Raw genomic sequence first — 14,370 nt, forward strand, 5'->3', positions numbered from 1 at the left:
TCATGGAACCGGCTGAGGACAGAGGCGAATTAAATACTTTTTTCAACTAGTTGGATAGCTTTTATTGTGCGCTAGAACTTAAAACATCTGAGAGCATGGCAAAAAAAACTTTACTTTTTGGATATGATGTGCAGAAAGGGGTAAGAAACATGTAAAGTGGAATATGTGCGACAATGTCCTGCTAAAACAACAACGAGAAACGAAGAAGCTCATCTTGGAGCTATACAGCGGAGGGAGAGGTTCCGTCGGAGCTACAGTAGTGTTCCATTAGTTTAATGACCATGCTGCTAAAATTTGTGTGACGATGTGTCATGACATTGTGAAATGATCATTAAACAATTATTACCCTTTATTATACGGCTTGAATGCTTGATTCTGATTGGTAAATCGCTGAATTCAGCGGTGTTATTTCTGAATAATGACCGATGGGCTCAATAACAGACCGTGTCTAATCAAATACTCAGAACACCTGCTGCACTGCTTGCATTTCATCCTGTATCCAACATGACGGCCATGTAAGATGTAAACAAACACTCAATGTCATTTACAGCAAAACATTTCTCTCAAGTATGTTTTTGAAAACATTTTAAGCGAAATAGAAGATGCAATAACCGAAAATTGATTCTATTTGATCAACAGTTCCTTGTTTTCCAAGGCCACTATGTCTGTCAGGGCAACAACACTTATGGAATACTTTCATTACCATAAGCAAGGAAATACTTCGTTTTGTTGTTGTTACTTTTGGTTTTGGGTCCATTTATTTATTTATTAAGTAGCCCTGTAATGAGCGGGATAATTGTCACTCAGGATGATTTAAACACCTCGGCTTCGCCTAGTTTTTAATCATTCTGTCAGGTGTTATTTCTCAACATAACAACTACTGGTGCGGCGACAATTATCCCTTACATAGAATATAACAGTTCCTTAAGATAATACTTAAGTTATGTATTATCTTCTTTTGATACAGGTAGGCTACATTGTTTTTGAGAGTTAGTGGCAATCAAAGTCAGTACTGTTGCCTAAATGGAGAATTACCGTATGACACAACACACAAGGGGTAAACTCAAGTAAAAGATCACGTGACAGTTCCGTTTCGCTGAAGGGCCTTTTGTAGTCACCGCGCGCACAGAGCAAATAAAGGCGCACGTCTCGTTTTACCTGTAGTGCGATTGTGTCTATCTCTCTGTCTGTCTGTCTGTCTGTCTGTCTGTCTGTCTAGAGACTTACGGTCCTGTTGCAGGAGAGAGAAGAACGCAGCAAGAGAGAGAGAGAGAGAGCCCTGCTCCATCCGTCTGATTGGCTGTCTCCTTTACAAAGGAGCCGAACTCCTCTCAGCCCACCCACCGCTTATAGAACTCCTCGGTTCACAATCGCCTTTCTTGCACTAAGGAGAGGACCTGACACAGCAGCAGCGCCATGGCAGCTAGTAACCATAACGACTACCGGGGCTACCTTCGGAACGCGGTGGACATGGAGTCGGGGCAGCACCGCTTCCACCCGGTGCAGAGCTCACAGGAACCCACGTACCGACCGCTGCTGTTCGGCACGCTGGCTGTTATGGGACTGCTTCAGGTGGCGTCGAGCGTGGCGATCCTATTACACTTGACAGGTTACCTCCAAGAGGTAGGCGACGCTTTCATTGAACGCACTTCTTCAGTTGAATGCGACACTTTTCCTCTCACTTGTTGTCACCATGGCGCTTTTTCAGCGCTTGTCTGTCAGCATAATTTGCAGCTGCTTAAACGGGTCTGCTTTCACATTTCTTTGAAAACAACTGTGGAGGTGCGCCCGCAATATTCCGGGTCTGACAGACAGTATGGGAATGAAGTTGTGTCAATATGTTTCTAATGTAGAAAACATAAAAGTAGGCTAAATTAAAGTAAGTAAGTTGCATGCTCGCGGGGTTCGTCTAAAGCGGGTCCAATCTACAATAGGCGAAAGATAATGAACATTTGAAGATTAGCTTCTCGAGTATTTAGAGATAAGCATTTGCACTGTAAGGAAGCGCAATTGGTTTCTGTTTTGCGGCTTGGCGCCTCAGTGTGTTTGAACATTGGCCGGTAGGTACAGTATATATACTCTTCTCTCACACGCATCACCTCGCATTGCTGCTGCTGAGATTTTCCACGGAGATTAGGGCGTTGTATTTTAACAGCTATTTCAACAAGATCATGTTTTCCTGCGGCTGCAAACCTTATCTGAAGCATAGGATCTGAAGCATCATTCCGTTAGGGTTATAAATCTTGGTAGGCTAAGATTCAGGCTCCACTGTAAATACAAATGTCATTCTGCAAGATGTCTTGTTTGCAAACTACAGATGTTTTCACTTATGCCTCATGCCTGCAGTTTTTCGCGCACATGTTTACATGCCAGTTGGGCTATATTTGTAATTTATGTGTCAAAAGTGAAGACCTTTGAGAATAAACAGAGATTTCTTCAAGGCCATGGACTAAAAATATCCCTTTTCGAAATGCATTTTGAACTCTAGAAAGGGGCAAGAAGAATATTAAGACAAAAGTCTCAGGGTATCATTTCTACTGTCATGTTCTCCTTTACATAATAAAGCATTGAGAGACACTGCAAAATGTCAGAATAGCATTACAACTGGTAAAAAAAACATGCATCCACAGTTCACTGCTTGTCAGGTAGCTAACTCATCTTGATAGTCTTATCTCCGTTGTACATATCTGTGATCTTGTAAAAGCAACATTTACATTAGGCCCCGGTTGTTTTTGTTACTTTATGGCGGTTTTGGAATTGAATAATGGTCGTGTTTCGACAAGCCAATAGACGAGACCGCATCTCCTTTCTGTCAAGATGCTTTACTTGAAAAGTTCTCTCTCTGCCGTCCCCCCTCCCCTCCCCTCCCCTCCCTTCTCACTCTCTCTCTCTCTCTCTCTCTCTCTCTCTCTCTCTCTCTCTCTCTCTCTCTCTCTCTCTCTCTCTCTCTCTATCTCTCTCTCTATCTCTCCACTCTCTCTGTTTATGTGTCAGATCTGTTTGGCTTGTTTTTGGCATAAACACATTGGTGCGTGGTGGTAACTAGTTATGTCCTGGACACAAGCCAGATGGAAAGAATCACAGAGAGACAGACAGAAAAAAGGACAGACAGTGTGTGTGTGTGTGTGTGTGTGTGTGTGTGTGTGTGTGTGTGTGTGTGTGTGTGTGTGTGTGTGTGTGTGTGTGTGTGTGTGTGTGTGTGTGTGTGTGTGTGTGTGTGTGTGTGTGTGTGTGTGTGTGTGTGAGAGGGAGGGAGGGAGGGAAGAGTCAGTGAGAGTGAAGGAGACGAGTGAAAGCCCCAGAGTGGAATTGAAGAATCCAAGAAATTAGAGAAAGCAATACTGAGAGCATTTTGTGTAGTTGTATTCTGTCTATTGGGGAAATATGGTTCTGTGATGTGATGTATGCGGCTGTGGGGAGTAATCAGCGTCCTTGTTAATCACAGTTCTGCTCCGAGACTCAGTCTGATTGTCCGGAGTTCGATTTACACTGAAGACAGCACACGAGTTGTGAATTAATACTCTCTGTCTATTCTGACCCTGATGACAGCACCATATGGTAGCATTTTGAAGCTGAGTCATAGCCTCGCATAGACCACAGTTGGCACTGCTCCATCACTGGTCTTTAAACACCTGTGCGACTTTACTGGAGACAGAGACATGGGAGCAGGAATCTTGCACTGTGCCGTGCCTAGTGCCTAGCAGGAATGTGCTGGTGTAGGGCATTTTTACACGCGTTGCTGCTCGGATTCTGTGTGTGTGTGTGTGTGTGTGTGTGTCTGTCTGTCTGTCTGTCTGTCTGTCTGTCTGTCTGTCTGTCTGTGTGTGTGTGTGTGTGTGTGTGTGTGTGTGTGTGTGTGTGTGTGTGTGTGTGTGTGTGTGTGTGTGCGTGTGTGCGTGTGCGTGTATGCACGTGGTGTGCATGCATTCATGCAGGCAGGGTTGTATACACACAAAAGGCAAAGGATAAAGTATTTGTTTACAGTTTAGATTGTATTCATAGTTGACAGTGAGTTAAGCTGACCCCTGACAATAAGAGCCACAAAGTGAGTCACTCTTGAAACTACTTCTAATTTGGCCTGCTGTGACAGCCAGGCAGTCTGGCGGCAAATCTGGCAGGGGAGTGACATGCGGTAAAGAGCTCCAATCCAACCAGCCCCCACACTTATTTTCGTCTTCCTGTAAAGTTTTGTGAAATATTCCTCCCACTCACACCTGTCATGGAACTGTGGAAATGTTTTCTGCTAGGTTTGTGTCCTCATTAGGGGCCATTGTGGTGTTGTTGTTGTTGTTGTTGTTGTTGTTGTTGTTGTTGTTGTTGTTGTACAACGTTGACCTCTAACCTCTCTGTATCTGTCTCCAGGTAGACCTGTCGTCAGCCCCACACCGACCCATAGAGGTGAGTTGTCTCCTGCCTGACCCTGTGCTAAACACAACAACATCAGGGACTTCTTTTCAATTGGAGCACCCTCCACCAGTATAACCGTTTTACTTCCTGTTATGACACAGTAGTATGCACCTATTGCTGTTGTCAGACAGGAACCAAATATCTGCAGTAAGTTGGCGGATGAAGAGTGCTTGTTTTCCCATGGACATGCACTCATTTTATATTACACAATGTGGTTTTATTTCTTCCCAAGTGCCCAACGGTCATGAACCTCTCTCACCGCAGAAATTACTGTGTAAACTTTTGGTTCAAATGAGAAAAGGAGAACACCAACAATTTAAATTTCCATCTGAACATGGTCCTCCAAATGAATAATAAATATAAATTATTCATGAAGGATAGGAAGAAACGGTTTGTTCAGGTTCATCAGACTTTTTGTTTTGTTTTGATTGTCACATGGTCAGCCATTAACATGCCAAGAAACAAAATTGATTTGAAAACTACCACTTGCACAGTTATATGATATAAACAAGCCCATAGGTGATCTCGCCACATACTGTACAAAAGGCCTTGTAGGCTATGAACATATTATTGACTGTCTTAAGAATGTTTAGATTAATGATAGGTATTTTCTTATGTTTGTTCCAAACTGGATGTATAATGTGCCCCACCTTCGAATTTGTAGTGCCTTACAAGCATATTAAAGACAAACAAAAGCATAGTTACGGTAACCACTTTAAATGCTGTGCTTAGTCATTTTGTTCCCATCGTTTTGTTTTCAAAGAGAGAGAGCTTAGTGCCGTGGTGCATACTGCAGCATCAGTAAAGCCTGGCTTCCACCAGAGGTGGTTAGGAAGGCCGGTGAGGGCAGACCACAGGGCGGAAAATACACCTTGTTTGATATACAGTAGTGTAGCATTGCTTATGAATGAAGCTGTATTTTAAGTGTTTTTTTCTTCTAGTAGGGCACCACCAATATTAGCCTGTGATGTGGCTCACTAGAAAGTGTTGTTGTTAAATGGGAGTGCCGCTGACACTTTAGCTAGCTCCTTTGCCAAACTTTTGGATTTGACAGCCAAGACAAGCGAGAGAACCAATCAACTCTTTGTGCTTCTAGATGATGTCATTGTTTGTCATTTGTGGTTGCCAAGTGTCCTCGGTAACCTTCAATCATCAGTAAGGGTGGCATAACGGAGTGGTCAGGTTGGAATGCTCCATTGTTGAGGTCTGATAGGGGGTTTTCTCTAATTCCTTTTTGGAAGGCGCCGCCATTTTCTTGGCGCAGGTTTTTGCCGTGCGCAAGCAAAAACCTTCCAGGAAGTAAAACAACACAGAAGAAAAGGGCTGCTTTGCTTCACTTGTGTTTGGTTTCCCATAATGCTGTAACTCCTTTTGAAATTATGTATTTGTGTTTGCCCCGGGTAGCCCCGGTGGAGTCCTCAGACAAAACCACCCAGCCTGTCTTTGGACTGAGGAGCTCATTGTGTCATCAACTCTCCACCATTTCCCATGGCGCAGAGTGAGGCATGCTGGGAGCTTTATGAGGTGTCAGGGTGACAGGTCCACTTGGCCCACGCTGTGTTGTGTTAGGGTCTGCCCTCGGACCACCGCTGCTCTCCTCTGACAGACCAGAGGGTTTTGTTAGAGAGCAGGCCCCACTGGACAGCTGTCAGCTCTCTTGTTTAGCTATACGCTCCATGCCCTTTGATGGAACACAGGATGTCAGGCCTGGCCTACGCTGGATCTGGGTCTGGGGCTGCGGTCTGCACTATTGGGAGGGGTCAGGATGGTGAAAAGCCAGTGAATTGGGACCATTGACTCATGATGTGAACACTTAACAGTTTTCAGAGATTTGTCTGATTGATGCACTTTTAAACATCTCAGGATTGCCTGCTCTCGTGACCAAGTTGTGAGTGATCAGACTTTAGTTTCTGAGGCAGCATCTCACAAACCACTCAAGATGATGATAATAAAGAAGTTGAGATACACATATTGGGCCCTATTTTGCTTTATGCCTAAAAGTTTTAGGCTTTTTTTACTATTTTGAAAAACATTTTAAAATAGTGAAAATAGCTGATCTACATCGACACGTTGTGAGCTTGAAGATCAGCTATTTAGAAGGAAAAAAAATAGTAAGAATTGCCTAAAACATTAGGCAATGTGGGCTGAGGCGGCGCACAAGATAGGGCCCTATAAAGTCATAGGACTAAAACCAAAGCCTGCAGCACTGTGCATTCTCTTGCCCAGAGGCATACAGTGAGATGACAGTGTGTTCCATTATTCACCCAGAGACATTATCTAGATCTGTTCTGTGGAAAGCACCTTGAAATAGCGCTCTGCTACAGTGTGGCTTTTCCCCACGCTATGCTACAGCCTCAACTGTAGGTCACGTTGAGCATCACGTTGTACATCCAGAAGCAGCCAAGCTGTTGCTCCCTTGTTTATACAATGTCATCCTGCTGGTAAAAAAGGTATGAGGCGGTCAAGTGCAAACCACAAATCAAGGATAGTTCTATCCACACAATGTAAGGCCAGTTGGGAGCACGTTGATGATTTCTTAGTGGCCTTGGCAAGTCCTTGTTTACCCCTTGTCTCATTCCGTACCACCATTCTATAAACATGTTTGTGCAGCAAATTGTTTTTGGAGGACAGACAGTGCTAATCTTAGATTGAGAGCCGTGTAAATCTGTCCAAGTTTGGGTTTTGAGTAAATATTACATTGTAATATTAGCACAGTGCATGTGCAATGTTGATGTGCACAGAACCACGTTTCGCGGTCTCAGTGTGATTGTCACCAGGTAATTTAGGTTTATTTGGCTTGTTTAGTGTTGTTTGTATTTAAGAGGCAATGTGTGCGTCTGTGTGTGCTTTCTTTTTAGGGTGGCCTGTTTAAGGGGCTTGCCCATTTCAACACTTTTCATTTTCACTGTGGTATTTTATTTCCTGGCATCAGGCGACGGCAGGATGACATTGCCGGCATACCTGAGATTATTGAATCGGAGGAAATTACTCGTAAAGTCTGAAACAAGTTGAAACATTTTCAGTGTGACAATGCTATACTCTTCACAGAAGTGAGCATTAGGACCAACAGTCATTTGTGAGAAAAAGTTAATGTAATATAATAATGCATGTGTGATTGTGTGTGCATGAAAGATTAATGAAGTCGCACAAACTAATTTGTGCAATTGCTGTGCACACTGACTTCATACACATACACATATTATTTAGCTAAAACATTTAAAGACAGTGAAATATGTGCACTCATTTATAACTCAGCAAGCAACTATCCAAATGACAACGTCTGTCTTTCTTTTGCCTTTGGCCTGAATGTATTTATTTTTATTGTGAGATGGAGCAGGAAAACATGAGTCTCATGCCAGGCTCTCCTCATCTCACAAAGCTGACGAGACTTGGCAACCTTGCTGGAGTAACTATTTACCTGCTTGGAAACCATGTTTTTCTTTTACTGTATGTGCTCTGTCTTGCCTGAGGAAGAAGCGCTGTAGCTTAGACTTATAGAGTCATCACTTGGGGGGCTGAATTCAATCAGATAAGCGGCGCCAAGTATGTGAAAAGCGCAATCCATCTGAAAGGTTACACTCCTCTGGAGGTCTCGCTGACAGAGCCTCCAGCACCAAGTTCAACCACCATTGTAAAGGGATAAGATATTTACTGTAACAGGCAAGGTCACGTTGGACCAAGAGAAAGAGATTTCATGATCCACAAAACAGTATATACACACAATAGAGGCCAACTTACATACAGAATCGCATTTATTAGACAGCCATACAAATGCATACACAACCATACAAATGCACGGGCACATACACACATTAAACACAAATACACATTCCACTCGCTCATGCAAATGCACAATTATTCAAGGCGACAGCAAGATAAAGCTGTGGTATAACATGTCAAAATGGCATTGTTTCTGATTTAACAGTAAGCTATTTGTGGCTTGGAGTGAATTTCAGATGTCACTATACAAAGTCTGACATTGAGCAACTGTCCACAGAGTGGACTGACACGCACTCATTATATAGTGTACTCTCTATAATAATGTGAATTTCCATTTGTCAGTCGGCACTTCACTGATTATGGCCATTTCCTGTTGTCCACAGGAAGTGCAGACAGAGCCAGTGCTTGATGCCTTGAAGGACCCAAGGAAAAACCGACGATGTAAGACTCCCAAAGAGGGGCTAACCTCCGCTCATCTACCCATCAGACCGCAACAGGAGTACGCCAAGAGTAAGTCCAGAGTTGGAACAGATGGACTCCCATTGGACTGCATAATGCAATATGTCCTTCAAAATTAATTTTGAAGTATCTGATGTAGCATAATATAACCCCAATGAAGTAGTTTTGGTAAGCAAGCTACAGTAATGAATCCATTTATTGTAACTAGCAATGTGTGTAATAAAAACCAATAACCCATCTACCTTATGTTCCATCTAACCCGTTCTTATTGGCATGGTTTTCTTCAGAGGGAGAGCCAAAGGACATCACAATCGATTGGGACGAAGTACACGGACTCCGTAACCGTATGGGCTACCAGAAGGGCAAACTCCTGGTGTTAGAGTCTGGTTTCTACTATGTTTACGCCAAGACCTGCTTCCGCTACTACGAACCAGAGGACAGTGGGCAGGCCAGGACCCCAGCGCCGGATGTGAGCAACACCCAGCTCATCCAGTATGTCTACCTTGAGAGCATCAAACAGAACGGCAAGGCCGTGGGGCTGATGAAGACAGGCAGCACCATGAGCTGGGAGAAAAAGGACTACAACATGTACTGCTCCCAGCAGGGCCGGGGTTTACGGCTGGAGGAGGGTGATGCCCTGTACGTTAATGTGTCCAATGCTTGGATGCTGGACCCAGATGTGAAAGGGACGTATTTCGGGGCAATGAAACTGGGCAACTGAAATTTGAACATGCAACGGAGGGAGGTTGTGCTACTGAACATTTGATACGCCAAAGAACCACTGTGCGAGCACTTGTCATTTTGTAAGATTACTGATTTATATTATTGAACTGTTAAAAAGAAATAATGTGTTTTTTATTGTATAGGTGTTGTTCTTTTTATACGTTGCTCTTCACCAACCGGCCTTTGAATATGAGAAGAGATACAGGATTGATAGTCACCGAGGGAATACTTGTTTGGCCATTCACTTCCATGGCATCCTATTCAAAGCCTTTAAACATGGTTCTAAAATGGCACTGGATGCTTCTGTTTAGAGATGTGACCTATATAGGCTATCTTCTGACAGTTTAGTAAATGGTGTCATGATATTGGTGATACAGTTGTGACTCTATGTGGTTTTGGCTGGGGAATCTAGTGGCCATTACACGTTGAAAGAGACATTATTCAGGAACACACATGAGCTAGAGTTTTGACATTGGCACTGACTTCAACATCATGGACTTTAGCCGTAGACACGTGTATTCTGCTAACAAAAGCAAACCATAAGGGAGTAGCCATGACAATAAGTCTTTTGGCAGGACGTGCAGTGAGAAAGGATTTATCACTGTTGATCCTTATTTTCTTGGAAACTTCAGGAAAAGAGTGTTCAGCGGTGTAACGTTTTAGTTAACGGAGCATCTGCTTGTACTTAGCGGATTAACACAGGGTAATGATAACAACATTCCCAGGCGTGGCTATGAGCCACCACAGTTAATACTAAAATGATTTAATGAAAGGCATTTATTATAAGTGTGAACAAGACAGTTGGTGATGAGGAATTACTGTGTTCTATTGTAGTAAGTAGCCTAAATAACAAACATACTTTGTAGTGTGTAGTTAGTTCAGAATCTCTAATCGTACAGTATTGTAGCCAGCTTTCCCATGTGTAGAGTTCACCCTCACATTGAACGGCAAAATGACATTATAGCAAATTTACATTCACATTTTAACCATATGAACCCTAGCGTCCCTATTTTGGGCATGTCATAATAGAGGAACATTCAGTGAAAAGAGCAGATCTACAAGCTCGCAACACGTTGCGTGTGAACTTCAAGTTTTGCTATTTTCGCGAAGAGATTTGGTGTAGAGGGAAAAGGAAAAGGACCAAGTATAGACGTGTGGGGGACTCTAGGGGTTTAAGTGGTTAAACAAGACAACCCTCAACTGACACAGTCACAGTTGAACGCACTCAACATAAGAATGACCAGATCAGCATAAGTCATGACGTTTAATCAGAGTTTTCTGCCTTGGCAATGAGTGAAATCCAATGTGTGGGGTGCTACAGTGAAGGCAATGACACGCCAATGTCATATCAAACTGAGGAGGACATGTGGCAATGACAATGACAATCAAGATATAAGTGATCCTAGAGACGCAGATAGCTGGGCTGTCTGACCATAGGTGACACGAACAAACTCTTGTCTTTTAACTTAGGGGACCAAATTGACTTTGGTCTGTCTTTAATTTAAAGTTTCTTTTTTGTTTTGTTTGGTTTTCATTTGGCTCTTCACTGAGTTAAATGGGAATATGCACTATTAGTATTTATTTATTAGATATAGATGTACAGAGATAGGTCATTGTTAAAATGACCTTTCGACTGTAAAGAAAATCATTTATATTTTATGTCTGTATGACATTCATTATGCAGCACTTAGACAAAATAGTAGACACGCTTTTTTGATATTAAAACACAGGGGCTCAATTTTAGAATGCATATTTATGTATCTTTGTCCTGACAATTCTGTGTGCACTTGCCTAGCCAAAAGCAGAATATAATGTTTTTCTAACGTGATTGTAGCATACCCATAAAATCTTCATCCTTTAGATTTTTTTCATTCAATGTTTTTTATTTTTTATTTATGTCTGTGTATGTTTTAATAAAAACATTACTTTTCTAAAGCGCTTTAATGTTTTCTGACACCATCTGAATGAAGCCTGAAATACTTTGTCATGTTATGACAGTTTTGTGCGCTGAAATAGCAGATTTACAAGCTCAAGCTTGTAAATCTTCTATTTCCTGCACGTGACACCATAGTACAATGGAATATAAATTAGGGTTTACTCTTGTCCTGACCTAGTAGTACATCAGGAGGACTAAATCCAGCCGGAATGCCGTCTCTGCCAAAGCCTTTCAGCATGCAGTGATGAAGTGGCCACCCAGGCCTAATATCACATTGATAATGTCAACAATCTGTTGCAATCTCACCACTATTCTGATGGCCAAAGGGTGACGTCAGCCCACTGCTTTCATCTCAGCTCGGCTCACCTCTGGTCAGAGCCGCCCTTCCAACTCTGTACAAAGAAACCCGCCCACTGTCTCTGCAGCCCCACTAACTCACAGCAGACGTTTGGACCACAGCACAGAGCGACCTGAGGAACAAACAAGAACCAGATTGTATGGGATGAGAATAACGATGAGAATATCATTACATTGCTATAATGTGCGCACGGGATATGTGACCAGAGCGTTTTGATCAGTACGATGATGGGCCTTCGACAAGGCCCTGCAGGGTGTGTGAGAGAAACCGTTTTAATTTAGGTCTCAGAGGCCAAACAACTCCGCTATTGTCTGCTTGCTTGGGTGTTCACTAGCATATGGCTTGGGGATGGCTGAGGTTCACACGTTTGTGCTCTACGCTAGGACCTCACATGGCTCTCAGCTCATTGTTCAAAAGTTACTCAGGGTTTGAAGTGAAATATGAGTTTTAAGGAGAAATGTTCACTTGAGGTACATATGGAGCTGATTACATCTTGACTTTTGATATAAGAGCCAGATTCCATTCCCAGATTCCACTACAATGAGATTAGTACTAAGTGGACCCATAATACAATGTCCTTGATAAGAATCATCAAGCCTTGATGCTGTATGCGTACTATCAAATGTCAAGAAGTAAAATGGTAGCTTTTTGGATTTAAATGATTTGGACAAGCGTGCAAATAGAAAACAATACTACAGTATTTCATAATGTTTGCAAATTAGAGAAACAATCCTACCATGCATTTCTCAGAGCTATTTCATTTAACATTTAAATAGTTTAGGCCATAAGTATACAAAAATGTGGACTTCCGCAGTCTGCCACTCTAGAAGTGTTTCAATTTCTCAATACTTGGCACTGAAGAGAAACCATTAAAATGTGTTGTGTCAGTAAACATTATGCCCGGCTTGGCACACATTACATTCCCCTGCCCCCTACTCACAGACTGTACAGACACAGGCCATGCACATAGTCCTTTGCTCGGTCCCTAAGCTCAGTGGTACATAAAATAGGCCCATTTCGCAAAGCCCGAGAATTTAAGCAGCCCAATTTTATTGCTCACATATGTATAAAAAACAAAACAGACCATGGCAATGAAAGTCAATGGCCCCAAACCAAGACATGTCAATGTTGGTATGGAGTTTAACCTAATGGCATAAAACCAGTTACAATGCTGAACAGTACAAATACAGCTGACTTGTGTTTTGAGTCCTACTGCCTACTGGGTGAAGTGTTCTGATGTTCCGTGATGATCTGTTGTCAACAAACTCCAGACATGTGGAACGTGACTCATGTCTTACGTTTACTCCACATCACTTTTATTATACTATATCTGCATCAGACATTATTTCAGAGCCCTCTCCCTTTGGCTTGGCTAAAAGGTTGTTTGGAAAACAAAGTCATGTGTTTGGAAGTAGTCTAATAAGGGTACTTTCCCCCAATAAGCAGCACCATAGGCATCAGTATAGAACTCAATGCTATTAGCAAAGTATGGCTTGCTTGACTTTATGGGGCTTTTTGTGGTTTGGAGAAAATGGAAGTCTAGAAAGTTTGATTTACCAAGCCGCTGGAGGGCTTTGTTATGCACAGTAAGGTTGCTTAGCGGTTCGCACGCTTACACGCTTTTCACACAAATGGATATAAATACCCACACACTTGCACTTGTAATTGTCCCCCACCCATACAAAAACCTAAGCACACATGCACACAGGTGTGCGTGCACACACACATTCACACACATGAGCAGACGCCCCTCACACACATCTCTGCTGATTCAGCGAGCCAAGCTGTTTTCACAAGCTGGGCGCTTGCCCTTTGCCTTTGCCCCGATATAGCTCATACGTTCTTGTCTTTTGATGTCTGACATTTTTATTACTTGGATAATACTAACATTAGTATTATTAAAACAATAACAGAGTGAGATTTACAGGCAGTGCTGTAGACGCATGGGCGTGAGACAGAGAAAGGGTTTATTACCAGGCCCTGTCATTGCCTGGATGTGTTGTCAGCAAAGTGTACGTGTGCCAGACTGTATATTCCTCTGTGAAAAGTGTTGGCACTCATCACCCCAGTCTGAGGAATTCACTTTAAGGACACACCCATTTGAAATGTGAAAATGCAGCTACAATGTAGCCACGTGTGTAGGGGTATAGTAAAACAGCAAAAGCAAACCATCTCAATGACCTACTTCTCACTTTTGTGTTAAACAAATTCAAGAGGGTGTAAAAGGAAAACACAGGGCTCATGTCATGAATCTAACCACTGTACCACTATGTTGACCCTCCGACCTTGTCCCTCCCACACTGGACCTGGCTTTGCCTTCAGTACCACGGACAGCTCCATCCTCAGTTGATCTACAAAAATGGACACTAACATGTTTAGGAGTCCCAGTGGACATTATGACAGTGTGTGTGTGTGTGTGTGTGTGTGTGTGTGTGTGCGTGTGTGCGTGCGTGCGTGCGTGCGTGCGTGCGTGCGTGCGTGCGTGCGTGCGTACATGCATAGTGTGTGTGTGTACATGTGCATGCTTGTGTGTGCGGGTTTAAGTGGGTGGGTTTAGGCACGCATCTCTGTGTGTGAGAGAGAAAAAGAAAACTAGAGAGAATGACTAAATACAGTATTTGGTCACGTAGGGTCTTTCCCCGTAAGGCTTAGAACATCGTACTGTAAAAAGGAAATGTTTGGCCTCTACATCACAGAGCAGCTCCACTGTTTATCCTCCACAAATGCTTTGTCCACTTGGCTCATATCGCATTTACTTTTTCATTAA

General features: G+C 42.8%; 1 protein-coding gene across 1 annotated transcript; it reads left to right on the forward strand.

The window, feature by feature from the left end:
- The first annotated feature begins 1,248 nt into the window (after positions 1–1,248).
- On the forward strand, positions 1,249–11,236 carry tnfsf11 (TNF superfamily member 11). The gene is made up of 4 exons (XM_084085032.1): positions 1,249–1,623; positions 4,363–4,398; positions 8,511–8,637; positions 8,874–11,236. Exons 1-4 carry the CDS (start codon positions 1,417–1,419, stop codon positions 9,305–9,307), a joined length of 804 nt encoding a protein of 267 aa, XP_083941158.1. The 5' UTR covers positions 1,249–1,416; the 3' UTR covers positions 9,308–11,236.
- Positions 11,237–14,370: the final 3,134 nt, after the last annotated feature.

The sequence above is a fragment of the Gymnoscopelus microlampas genome (genome assembly GCF_963454915.1).
Source record: "Gymnoscopelus microlampas genome assembly, chromosome: 17".
In the NCBI taxonomy this organism is placed as follows: domain Eukaryota; kingdom Metazoa; phylum Chordata; class Actinopteri; order Myctophiformes; family Myctophidae; genus Gymnoscopelus; species Gymnoscopelus microlampas.